General features: G+C 46.1%; 1 protein-coding gene across 1 annotated transcript in view; it reads right to left on the bottom strand.

Moving 5' to 3' along the window:
- Window positions 1-13,604, bottom strand: part of LOC117728008 (raftlin-like) — a 77,421-nt gene that overhangs the window by 32,232 nt on the left and 31,585 nt on the right. The window contains exons 3-4 of the mRNA XM_034528642.1: window positions 9,840-10,017; window positions 2,366-2,474 (exon numbers count right to left, since the gene is read on the bottom strand). Of these exons, the coding sequence (XP_034384533.1) occupies window positions 2,366-2,474; window positions 9,840-10,017 (287 nt within the window). The remainder of the gene's footprint in view (window positions 1-2,365; window positions 2,475-9,839; window positions 10,018-13,604) is intronic.

Below are 13,604 nucleotides of genomic sequence, written 5' to 3'. Positions count from 1 at the left end.
CGTCAGACGAATGGATCATAAAGGTAATCATTGCAGGTGCAGCCTGCATGCAGAGATCTCGTTACGTGAAGCTGCTGTTGTTGCACTCGTTGGTTTGGAGCATCAGCAAAACGCCCGAATTGTAAATTCAGGAACGCGAAATGAAACTATGAAGCAGAACAACAAGATATTTCCCCAGAGGTCTCAAACTGAAACTGAAACTTTCAGGATGACTTTGAGATCAATTATCTTGAATTGTTTTCCCCTACAATAATCCTCACGGAGTACCCTGCATCTGCTCTTTGGTTGTTGTTTTTTCACCTCGTCCAATCACTGTTGATTCGATCGGAGCGACCGCAGCCCGTCAGGCATCACACATCCAGCGTCTTTCTGGCATTTTATGTCAATATTGGGATTCTGCCACGGAGCGAAATTGAAACTTTAACTGTCAGAGACTGTTAATGATGCTATTCTCTATTTCTGCACCCCTCCATCAACCCCCATTTAACGGTAATGCAGGCAGTCAGAGAGAGAGAGAGAGAGAGAGAGAGAGAGAGAGAGACTGTTCAATGTTGGTGCAGTGGATCGCAAAGTGGATTCGAACAGTGTGCTCTAATGATTGAATTTATTTTTAGCACCATTATCATTTTAATGTTATCAAATTCTGTGTTTGACAAAGTAGAACCGTTCAGTTTAGAGATCGTGTTCCAGAGACGTCTCCGAGGCTGCAGAAGGAACCACAGATGTGTTGAAAGGTGGAACAAGGAGACACAGAATACTTATAAAGTATGACTTTATGGATCGGGACCTTTTAAATAAACTTAAAAGATGCTAAATGGAAACAACTGTGTGGTTATTGAATATTATGTTTATTTTCAGTTGAAATGTCACACCATTGGGGACCTACGGTACCATAATACAAAATACATGGATCATTTTTCTTAACTTAGTAATCTGAGTGACAGCGCGGTCTTACATGGAGCGACCTCGGGTCAAGAAAATGAGGTTTCGAGGTCACAAAGGAAATTTTGCATCGCATCATTTCTCTTCATTAATGGAAACGATGCCGAGCACAAACTTGATGAAAAATAGCCTGGAAGCAGCTTCTCCTTATTCTGCCACCAGAATATCAACAGCCTGCAGATGAAAAACTCATTTCAATTTTGACTTGAGACCACATTTCCCATTTCCCCCCCCTGTAAGTTATTAAAGTGGCACCAGGAGGAGGTGTCTGAAGGTCAAGATGAAAAAAACAAGGAGAGAGATGACGGAAAGAGTGGCAGAGGGATAACGACGGAGATCGAGACGGCGGGGAAGAGAAAGAGAAAGAAAATGAGAGGATGGAAAAAAGGAGATGAAGATAGAAAAAAAAACCAGAAGGAAACGGAGTCTGAAGGGAATGGACTTCTCCGCTCGCTCCTCCAGCGCTCATCCATGTCCAAAATAGATTTCTAGCCCGGCCTCCTTCTCCTCCAGCGAGCCTGTAGCAGCTCAGTAGATTAAAATGATAACCGACGGTAATGAGGTCCTGCAGGACTGCGGCTGCATGACTAATCGAAGGGCAGGAATGTACAGAAAGGTTCACGAGCGAAGGCTTGGAAGGCCGACATGACGCTCGGTAATGTACAGATTAAGCAGACGAGGGGGGGTTGAATCGTGATGACGGGGCACAACCTGAGAGGAGGGTGTGTTCCATCTGAAGTGCCATTTCAAAACGGGCGCCGTGCGCTCCACAGACGATGTTCATGATCAGATCAGTGGATGTGATTCTTGCTTTCATCTCCTCGATGGGGAAATACGGAAATGGGAAGCTATTTGGTGTGCAGATGAGCATTAGCCTTGACCCGCTAAGGGAACACGTCTTTTAGTGTATTACGTACACGCTGCCAGGCTTATTAGTTTGAGTTGCACCACAATCATAGTTGCAAAGCTCCCACTAATTCATAGCTGACAAGTTTCCTTTGTTATCTTTTGAAACAGCAATTTACATAAAAAAAAAAAAGGAAAGAACAACTTTTCTTTTCATTGTCGCTCCTCTAACATCGTGTACCTGCCTCCCAGCTTTGAGTGACGGGCTGCAGTGGAAAGCCTTCAGCCTGACAGCGGTAAACACACGGACATTGTGTTCAGACAGGAAGGCGCGCTGGACAGAGTACTTTGAGTTTTGATAGCAGACTTGGGTTTCCATGCTGGATGCGAGCCTGCTTTGGATCCTCGACTCAGTATTTGAAGTTAGAATATGCATCTCGCCATCGAAAAGCCATTCCTCTCCAGTCAGACCTCCCTATCTCTCGCTCCCTCCCTTCCTTCCTTCCTGCATCGCTCCTTCCAGCTAGGCACAAACTGACAAACCCCCTTCAGCTTGGCATCTGTAGAGCAGCCCTACCTTCTTGACGTAGCCCTGGATGAGCTCTGGCGTGGGCACCTGCTCGGCAGACAGACACTCTTCCAGCTGCAGTTTGTACGATGGGCAGACAGACTGGCTCCTCTCCACCCTGCAGGCACCACGGTGGGGGGAGAAAGGACAATGAGTGTCAGCCTCTCAGCCAGCGTGCTGGGCAACATAACACAAAAGGGCACCTGTGCCTTTACACAGATGCAAACCAACATTCACAAACTGGCTCATTTTAAAAACACAATTACAGCCATAAAACATCCTCAAAACAGGGTGCTAATACAAGCCCCGTACCCCCCACCCCCCCATCAACAAATTACACTGCATCAATAGGCTTTGTTAACGTCATTATTGCTCTGTGGGGCGCCTTCATCCCTCCCCGCTGAGGCCGTATCTATGAGCGGGGAGAATCTATTTATATGGTGTTGCATTTTCCTATTCTGTCCTCTGGAGGAAATCCCAGAGCCAGCCCCGAGGAGACGAATGCCCCGGCTTCCACCTCCCTGCTTCTCATCCTGTTGACAAAGACTCTGTAGCACGCTGAGGAAAGACGGCTAAGAAGCAGTATACAGTGTGTGTGTGTGTGTGTGTGTGTGTGTGTGTGTGTGTGTGTGTGCTCTGGCTTTACACGGACACCTAAAGTGTAGGAGGGTAAAAGATGCATGTGTGCATATTAGTGTGTGTGTTAGGCAAAGACTCCCTCTGAGTGCACATGCATGTCACTGTGTGTGTGTGTGAGTGTGTGTGTGTGTGTAACTGTCAGTTTTCTGTCAGCGCCCTGTCATGCAGATTGAGCTGCATCAATTATAAATAACATTTGGGAAAATTAATGGTTTTAAGGAATAGTTTACGGCAAACGTGCTTATTTTCTGTCTTGTAACATGTCCAAGACGTAACTTAAGGCATCATTTCCCTCTTTTCATTTTTATTATTGTATGTACTAAACAAAGAAGATGCCATTCAATCTTAAGTTTTATTTATAGCGCACCTTTTCAAGCAAATCAAAAGCATCTCAAAGTGCTTTAAGATGAAGAGACCAACATATCGGAAGTAAAACACTTTGAATACAAAAACTAAAAGGTCACCATTGTACAGATCTTAAAATCAGCATATGTGCCCTTCTTTGGGCAGCAGAATGTTGAATTAATTCTGGCTTATTAATATTATATATTATATATATATATATATATTCGTTGGTAGAGCAGAAAGGAGAACGATGCATGTCAGCCTGCTAGTTATAAAACGGGAGTCGTCCGTCTCTGTGTTGCTCAGAGAAACGGATTCACTTTATTTATTCAAATATAGAATAGTGTCGATAGAGTAAACTTTAGAGGTGAGTTTTATTATACTGTGTCCAAAGCTTGGCTAGCTTTCTGCCCAGTTTTAATGCTAAGCTAAGCTAACCAGCTGTTGATTACGGCCATCTTCTCATTTAAAAGTTACATTTTTCTGATTTTATCTTATGCTATTGTTGTTTTGATGAGAAGAACAAGCAAATCCAAAGTACTTACATAAAGTTAAGGAAGAAGTTCCCATAATGCAGTTTAATAGCCTCTTCTGCTGTTTGTCACGGAGGCTTCCTGTTTCCTGAGATAACTTGTGTAACAAAGCTTCTTCCAGCGCTACAGAAGACTGTTTCCACAGACACTACCAGGACTAGTAAATTCACTTTGAGTGTGAGGAAGCCCCTGTGAAGTTTTCCAGGGATGGCAGATACGGGTTTATACACAGAAGATACAAACCTCTCCTCCAATATTCCCAGGGAACCCGAGACCACTACACTCTTCTTTATATTCTTCTATTCGCTTTTGAGCCTCACCTGCTGTTTCTACCCCGTCAAAAGGAGCCTACATTTCCCTTTTTTCATGTCCCTTTTCACTCTCTGTATAAATGTTGCTAACCTGAATCTTCACAGGCTCGATGGAGCAAAGGCACTCTTGTATTTCCCCACATGAGTCACACAGTTTTTAAAATAGAAATCAGTGCGTTACCACTCCGAATGCCAGCCTAAGTCTTTCTGTTAGACTCCACGGCACAACCAATGGCCCTCGCCTTTGTCCTCCACCTCCCCCCACCCCACACACACACACACACACACACACACACACACACACACACACACACACACACCCGCCGCTCTGCGTCTGCAGAAACTGGGCCGACTGACTCGTGAAGCACAGACTTCACACGCCGTGTGAAACATTCATTACGACGAGCCGAGACGCGCCGAAACGAGCCGAGACGCGCCTCTCGCTTTCTCTGCATCCAAAAGGCGCGATGGCAGAAGCCTGGTGGCGCTGTCAGAAAAAAGGTGGATGTACCCCCAACCCCCCCCCCCCCCCCCCCCCCCCCACCGTGGGGTTGCGACGCAGATCACAACCAACCAGCTCCAGGTGTGACTTCAGGGAAGGAAAGGGAGATGCAGACAGACATCCGTGAAGCTGTATCAGAATTATTACACTCTTTAACCACTATAGACCTTACGTAACATGTTTTTGCTCTACTGTATTGAGAAGTCTTCAGCCCCCCCCCCACACACACACACACGCTGCAAGTTAAGAGGCGGCTTGAAGGGCTGATCTAAATCTAAAGTGAGAGGTCTCCAGCCTCCAGCCGCGTCGCCTGCCGTCCATCTTCTCGCTGTGACACCGTGACTTCTTCATGCAGCGCCGGCTGTCAAGCCTCCCGAGGTCTCGTGTGGTTAGACGGGTGTCGAACGCCCGCCCGCTCGCCCACCCTACCCAGAGCATCCGCCCCTCCCTGCTGGGGCCAACGCACCTGCTCGACCCCCCTCTGCCTCCCCCTCATCCGGTCGGACCGGTCACGCCACATCTCTCGTCGGGCTAATGGCTCCCACCGGAGACCGACATTCACGCGGTAACTAATTGCGAATTACCTGGTAATGGCTCGCTTTGGGATTGGTGTTTTTAGCAGTGTGGTGGCCACACCATTTGTAAATGTGCGGTTTCCAATTACACGCTGTTCACTGGGGTATGAAAAGGCATTATGTTGACATATTATTGTTTTTCACACTGTAAACACACCCCTTATCTACAACCGTTTCGTCTCCGTTTGTTTCAAATTGAAACCTTCACTGAACTGGATTTCACCTTCTTTTTTAATTATCGATCGGCTCCATTTGTGCTGATTTCTTTTGGCGTTTCGGTAAATAGAGTTTTCTTATTCTTTCTTATTCTTTCCAACTATCAGGGATTGGACTGAGACGAGGTTTAGAGTGAAGTTTAGTCAAGCCACTCAAATAAGGACTTAATTAACTTAAGGTTTGAAAGCAAAACATTTGATCGTAAACCAAAGTACTGAACGAAGTAACATTGTCACCGGATGGTGAAGTCGGGGTATGGTACGGAATTCTGTGCCAATACATCTATATATATATATATATATATATATATATATATATATATATATATATATAGATGTATTGTGAATATATTCAGCAATTTAACAGCAATCTATGCAATAGTTGCCAAGATATTCCAAATGTCAGCCTCATGGTGGCGTGAGTGAGGAAGTCAGTAGGCTGCATCCTCTGGAAACCACGAGCCAGCTAGCGTAGCTTTAGAGCACTTCACGCAGCTTTGAAAGATAAACGTTCACGTGTTGGGTCATTTAAACCAGACCTAAATATTGAATATTGAACGTGCATGTACAAAGTACCAGGCAACACATACGTGTGAAGTGGATCGGATCAGATGCTCTTGAGAGACGTGACCCAGTGCCTACGGTCACATGACCAAATAGAGACTGGACATTGGACAACATCGAGCATGCATATTTAAAAAAAAATATTTTTTTCATAGTATTAATGTAGAATTACTGACTGTTACTGACTGTTTTTGACTTGTGTGTTTTTGAATGTGAGGGGTGGGGAGGGGGGGCATCAGGAGCAGAGCCGTGTTAGACCTCCATCACCCACCGCCCGTCCGTCGCTATGACGACACATTCAGGGAGCAGCTGATCCCATGTTTAGCGCTGTGCCGATGCCGGGGCTTTAATAACGGAGCATACTTCTCCTAATGTCACTTTCTGACGCATTTGTGAATAATTTCACCGGAACAAATCCCCTCTAATGTTTTTTTTTTTTTAGGTACCTCTTCATTCTTCCTCCTTCTCCATCTCACGCTCTCCACCCTTCTCCTCCTCCTCCCGCCCAGCCCATCTCTCTCTCTCTCTCTCTCTCTCTCTCTCTCTCTCTTTCAATCCCTCTCGCTCTGCCTGAGCTCCTTGCAATTACCCAATAATGATGAATATATCCCATCAGACATCGCCTGCTGAACTGTAACCCTATTCCATCGCAATCAAATTGAACACTGGGAAAATTTGACAGTTGACATTTTAAATTTCCAAACGGTCCGATCCGTTGTGTCAGCACTGCAGGTTTTTCTTTTCACCTTATTCCCCCCACAGCAGGTCGTATCAGGGGGGGGGGGGGGGGTTGCTGCCGGGGACAAATCGCCTTCCACGGTTCCTAAAGTCAGGAGCCACTTAACCATACGTGTCATCCAGGTGACGGTGTCAAACATCTACGGATACGGACTCAACCTTTGTGTACTCCCCGGCTGCAGCCTCACCTCCGCCCCTGGAGATGGCTGAGCCTTTCCCACCGGGGCTAATGCATTACAGCCCTGACCGGGGGGGGTAGTGTCCTCGGACGGACGCGTGTACACACAGCCGCTGTACGCCAGGCAGCTCCTCCACCTCCACTTTGACTTTATTGGCCGTGAAGTCTCAAAAAAAAGAAGATAAACAGCTGGAGGTCTTTTGGAGCGACGGATGAATGGCTGCTCGCTGTCATGCTTTTTCTACCCCATTCACTGTCTTCCTCCTCTTCCTCCTCCTCCTCTGCGAAAGGGAAGTGGAGAAGAGACGCTCTGCTTTTTGGGGTTTCTCTTATTCTCTCACTTTTTCCCCGGGTGGAGTGTTGGACTCCCCTGGGTTGCCTCAGCTGTCGCCACGGTGACAGACGCTGGAGATAAAGCTTTGAGCCTCGCTTTCGTACACGGGGGCCATCAAAGGATGGCGGACTCCTCTGCCCTTTTCACTCAATATCTCTCTCTCTCTCCTTTTTTTTGTTGTTTCTTGCCCCCGCCCTCCCATGGTGTTTTATTTTCTCCAGAGAAGGGCAAGCGTGTCCACTTTCTTCTTTTTCTTTCTTTTAAAGGAGATGCAGTGCGTTCAGCTGCAGCCTCCATCCTATTCTTGTTGTCTAGTTTTGCACGTTGAAGAGCTGCTGGACTGAAAGTGAACCTGTTTTACACAACAGCATGGGAGGGGATTACTAATGGCCACAATCTGCAGGAAGGGAGGGCAGATAAGCTGCCGTGCATTTTAACTATATGACCTTCTAAAACGTGGCCGGGTGCCATGTTTTCACCCCACAATAGGAGCCTTACGGTTTCCTGGTTTTTTTTAATGGGCATTTTGAGTTGTTTCCAGGGTTCCAAAAGCATCGTGTTCATTTTTCTGCACAGACAATGGCATGTGTTCCAAGACTTGGTTGAATCCTCAGTATTAAAGATGAGTTATAAAGAGTCTAGTGTTTATATTTAAAAAGTGTTTCAGTAGAAAAAAAAACATCCAATTACTAGCTTAACATTCTGTTACGTGCGCCGCGGAGCCGTTAAAACATTTAGCAGTTTAAATGCATTCACGTTCATATTCTGGGTCAATTTGGGATACAGTTAGCAATCGTTGCATCATATTTGACTCAGTTTTAAACAACAAAGCTGAATTTGTGTTTGGCTTCTGGGGTCACACCTCCGGATCCCAGCTGGTTCCTCACGGCGCGGAGTGTTAGTGTCCTGAACCGATTGTTTAAATTATCATCACCATACTTTGACACAAAGCAATTAATTTCTTCTTTTTTTTAATGCATTACTTTTCTTTTTAATTGTATTTGTTTCTGCTCTTATCGTTCACGTTTTTGAATATTGCTTTTATTATCGTTGTGTTCTTCTTCATTGACTCCTATACATGTCTCCCACGAGGATTAAAGAAGTTGCATCTAATTTTATATATTCATCCTTTTCACCAAATCCCCCCCTCCTCCTTCTCTCTTCTGAATCACTTCCATCATCCTCTATTAATTAAAAGAATCATGTGTCTTTAGTTTTTATTTTGTTGTTTTCCTTCCTCCAGCCAAACTGCACAGCGGCTGTGATTATTACACTCCTTAGTCCTGGCTGCTTGTAATATCAGCGTATTGGTTTTCCTGCAGTTATTGTGCTGTCGCTGTGGGTGAGAGCGTTAGCTAAATGACTGAAATGTCAATGTAGATTAGAAGCAGAGGTGTTGTGTTCAGGCTCAGCAGTGAGGAAATTACAGGAATGGTTTGTCAGCGTTCGGAGCCGCGAGGAGATTTATGCTGAACAGTGTCGTGCATTCACATAAAAGCTGCATGCAGCACGAGTTATTGCTGCATGAAGCTCATAAAATACTCCGATGGAGAGGGTTCAAGTGCCGGGTCTCAAACCTCTTCAGAGAACCAAACAAACAAGAACAAATAATAATAATTCTCCTCGTAGCTTCAATCTTTTTGATCGTCGTGTGTTTACTTGAACTGACTTTACAGTACGTGGTCCGCCCATCACTCGCCCTTCATGCCCTTCAGCATTGGAGCCGCGGCGGTGACTTTGGGCCATGCTGACGGTTTTGGCCGGAGCATCGAAGGGCCCCGAGTTGGTGGATTGAGATTATTGCTGACTCCTGTCCAAATGCGTCTGCCCACAGGACAGCTTGCTGAGCCACAAGCAGATGTTGTGATGCTGTCGATACCGAAGCACCACGGAAAGGTTGTACGTCTGATAAGAAATGCAAAGACAACCTCCACTGGTTTTGGAAATCATTCTGCTTGCATGTACCCCACATTATTAACATAGAAAGAATAGTTCTGAAGCATCACATGCAGCTATGGACTTTATATATAACCCTAGCACACCATTTATATGCCATGCAACACATGCATGAGGATAAAGCTGATTCTGAAGTGTTTTTCTGCATAATGACGCTAATTGAGGCGCATTAGCAGTCTCAAGATATGTTCGTAAGTGACTGTAATGGCTGCATTATTGTGTAATGAAAGAGGTCTTAATCTCAGGGGTGTAGCCTAGCAGTCTGAGGCCCCTGCAAGATGATTTCCTCAGGTGTCAGCCCCCCGCCGTGGGGTCAAAAAAACATTCATTTTAAAAGGTCCTGTGTGTCGCATTCAGGGACAACTTTTGGCAGAAACGGAATAAAATATTCATATCCATGTTTTCGTCACATGAAACTAAGAGTGTTAGTTTTCGTTGGCTTAGAATGAGCCGATTATATCTACTGAAGGCATGTTGGAAAGGTAAAGGGACGAGCGGAAGGCATTCACATTACTTCCCTCAGCTTCGGTCCCTTTGTCAGATAATTACACAATTAACGGTAACAAGATGAATCCCTCTCACGTGTCTCTTACCCGTCGTTGAGTCGGATCAGGATGGCCCGGTACAGCTGGTGCTGTGGGCTGTTGGACTCCGGACCGCACGGGTGGATGAACGGGTGAACGGACGCCAGCACAAAGCCCTGCTGGTAGAGCTCCTGCAGCTGGCCGGGCAGCTCTCGCACCGACGAGAGGCGCAGCGTGGACGTCCCACCTGAGAGACACCGCGCAGGGAGACAATGTGTGAGACGAAGCAATCTATAAGAAGGACACAAATTCATTTTCGTTGGATTTATTTGGACACTTTTTCGATTGCTTCGTGCAATTATTCTGTTGGCTTTTCTTTCCCTTTGTCCTCACAAGCTCCCTCGACCCCCCGTCCTCCACATGGACCCTTCCAGACCCCCCCCACCTCCCCACCTGTCCATCAGATGCCCTCAGACTGATCCCGCTCTTCTTCTCCCTGCACCACTGACCTCACGGCCTCTTTGCATATAAATATCCTTTAATCCAGTCTCTGAATTTGGGTTTTCTTCCCTTTTTAAAATCGATTTAGTTGTTGTTCAAGTCTTCATGCAGCTCAGCGAGAAACATCCAGTGCGTATATATTATAACAATATATAAGCATTTATATTATCAATATAGTTTCAGGTGATTCCAAAGTAAACTGGACTATTCCTGTCACACTATGCACATTATGTAAATGACCGTCCTTTTTCACAGCCTCTTTTTGATTTCTTACCTTTAATTTACGTGTGAGGTTTTTTATTATTGTGGATCGAGATGAGCCCGACACAAAAAAACAAACTCACCACGTGAAGATTTGCAATTCAGATACCAAACCTGATTTTCTTTGAGTCAATCTCAATTTGTTTTGGCAATTAGCATCACGCTTTTCACTCCATCCCCTCAATCTGGGAGTTAATAAGAGTAGCTCAAAAATACAATCAGGGCTGATTGCTCAGGCTCTGTATTACGAAAGCTCTTTAAAATGTGACACTGACTTTGATTCACTCTCAGCTCAACTTAACGCTCCACGAGCAGCGGACAGCGGCCTGAGCTGCAATCAGTGAGTGGGGGGGGGGGGTGCAGGGTTCAGGGATGGGAGAGCGTGACGGAAGGGAAGGAGGGGAGGATAGACAGGAAGGATGGAGGAAGAGAGGTCAAAAAACGGAGAGGAAGAGAGGGAAAGCTTGAGCGACCGCGATGGAGACGGCAGTGTGCCGCACGAGGCGACATTTACTGCGGGCCAAACAGCTGCAGGCGCGTGGGAGAGTTAACACAAAGAGCTGGATGCAAAAAGAGGAGAGGAGAGGAGCGATGGAGGGAGGGAGAGGGGGAGAGGGGGGAGGTCTGGTCGTCTGTACAAGCTGTCACAAGATGTGGGAAACGCCGCTGTGGCTAATTAGAGTCAATTAGACTATGCAGAAGGTAACGTTCAGATCCATGGGAAAAGTCAAAGTACAGAAGTCCAGTGGGAGGTCGGAGAGGGACGAAGCCAGTCCGTGCTTTGTGTTTGAGTCACTAACGCTAATAATAGCAGTGTTGTGTATGACAAGGCTGGAAAAGCCCTTTTCAAAGTGCATTTATATACAGATGACTCAATATTACTCACGCTTTTGGACTCTCGTGGAAATAAACAGAACCGTGTGTTGGTTTTCACACCAAGACACGTGGTGACACGAGGCCGCCAGGGGTCGAATGGAGGTCCCCCCCACCCCCACACATTTAAACTCCTAACACCGAACAGCACGCCGGCACACACGCCGAGTGCCGCTGCCCGTTTGATGTCTTGTTAATCTGCAGCTCTGCACAACATCTGCGTCATTTATCGCCTTTTGGCCGGCGCAAACAAAGCCGAGGAGCGTTTGCCGTGACGGTGACGTTTGGGAATCTGTTGCTCGTCATATCGCAGTGAGAGATTTATTGTTGAACTGCACATAAAAGTGCTGCTGGTGTGTAATTCGACGTGCCTGGCCATCGTCGATTGTTCTGCGTGTCTTTACATCCGCTGTGGCGTTTCATGCATTATTTATCAAAGAAGCCATCGAGGGGTTTTATTGGCCGTGCACTTGGTGTGATTGTGGATGTGCAATATGAATTTTAATACGCTATCTTGGACGCGTAATTATATGCACATCTCTTACAGGCTGCTGGAAGCCAACATCAGACACTCCTGTTGACTCACTGTATTAAGATGCATGATATTTTAGATGTGTTTTCAGTCCAATGCTTTCTTAGTGTGTACTAAAATATCAGAGGTGGCATGATTACATAGACGCTTGATGCTAACACGCATGCATACGGGGGCGACTCCTCTGGTTGTATAGAAGTCTATGCTTCATGTGTTAAAGCTGCATTCTCTCTCCTGACCACCAGGGGGCGACTCCTCTGGTTGTATAGAAGTCTATGCTTCATGTGTTAAAGCTGCATTCTCTCTCCTGACCACCAGGAGTCGACTCCTCTGGTTGTATAGAAGTCTATGCTTCATGTGTTAAAGCTGCATTCTCTCTCCTGACCACCAGGGGGCGACTCCTCTGGTTGTATAGAAGTCTATGCTTCATGTGTTAAAGCTGCATTCTCTCTCCTGACCACCAGGAGTCGACTCCTCTGGTTGTATAGAAGTCTATGCTTCATGTGTTAAAGCTGCATTCTCTCTCCTGACCACCAGGGGGCGACTCCTCTGGTTGTATAGAAGTCTATGCTTCATGTGTTAAAGCTGCATTCTCTCTCCTGACCACCAGGGGGCGACTCCTCTGGTTGTATAGAAGTCTATATAAATGACTCTACTTCTCTTGATTTATTCCCTCAGTAAACATTGTAAACATTAGTTTTTGGTCTCAATCTCTAGTTTCAAGTCTTCTTCAATACAGAATGATGTTCATTTAGTAAATTATGGTCATTTAGAGTCCAACAGAGTAAGCAAGTACAGTATGCTTTAGGGCGGGGCTTACTGTGATTGGCGTCTGTCCTACTATGATCACTTCCATTCTCTAGTTGCAAAATAATTGCACGTTCAATCTAAAAGCGTTTGAATATCTGTAATTGATTACAACTGTGGTTCCTTCAGAATGAGATCATCATAACATTTAGCATGAAGCCTGCCAGACAAATCCACTAACGCTCCTACACAGTGTGTGTGTGTGTGTGTGTCATTGGTCCACCACTACATCGTCAGGAGCCAATCAGGAGGCAGCTCCTTGTAGGTAGAGGGAGTCGGTTCGGATCCCGCCCCTTCCTCCCCGGGCACGAATCCAGAGGTTCATTGTGAAACCACCAAAGAAGCAGGAAGAAAAATACAAATAAAATCATCTGCTGTCCCCCGAGGCCAAGCCAGCGCGTTGGCTAAAAATACTCTCAACCACACTGCGCCACGATGCAGGAGCTTTAGAAGTTAAAAGGCGTGGAGGAATTAACACAAAGAAATAGGCCGCCATCGCAACCCCCCCACCCCACCTCCTGCTCCTCCTCCTCCTCCTCTCCCCACCGCTGGCTCTCCTTTAGAAATGGAATGAATCCTTCTGTGATCCCCCCCCCCTCGTTTCCTTCTCCCTTCATTCTGATGCCCTGTCCCTTCCCCACAGGGGGCCGCTGGATATTAAGTGAAACAGGAAACCGTCTTTGCTTGCTCTCTGATCCCCCGAGTTGAGATGAGTAAATAAGGAATGGTTTCAATTAGGCTTTAATCGCTGCGTGAGTCGCTAATAATCTCATCCAGAGGCCGTTAAATACAAATATACTCTACATTTATTTATCACGGTCGCATTTTGTATTTATCCTGCCGTTGCCCGGAGCAAAGCG

This window comes from Cyclopterus lumpus, chromosome 25, assembly GCF_009769545.1.
Source record: "Cyclopterus lumpus isolate fCycLum1 chromosome 25, fCycLum1.pri, whole genome shotgun sequence".
In the NCBI taxonomy this organism is placed as follows: domain Eukaryota; kingdom Metazoa; phylum Chordata; class Actinopteri; order Perciformes; family Cyclopteridae; genus Cyclopterus; species Cyclopterus lumpus.
Note: the sequence above shows the minus strand (reverse complement) of the source record. Positions and strands in the feature narration are given on the sequence as shown.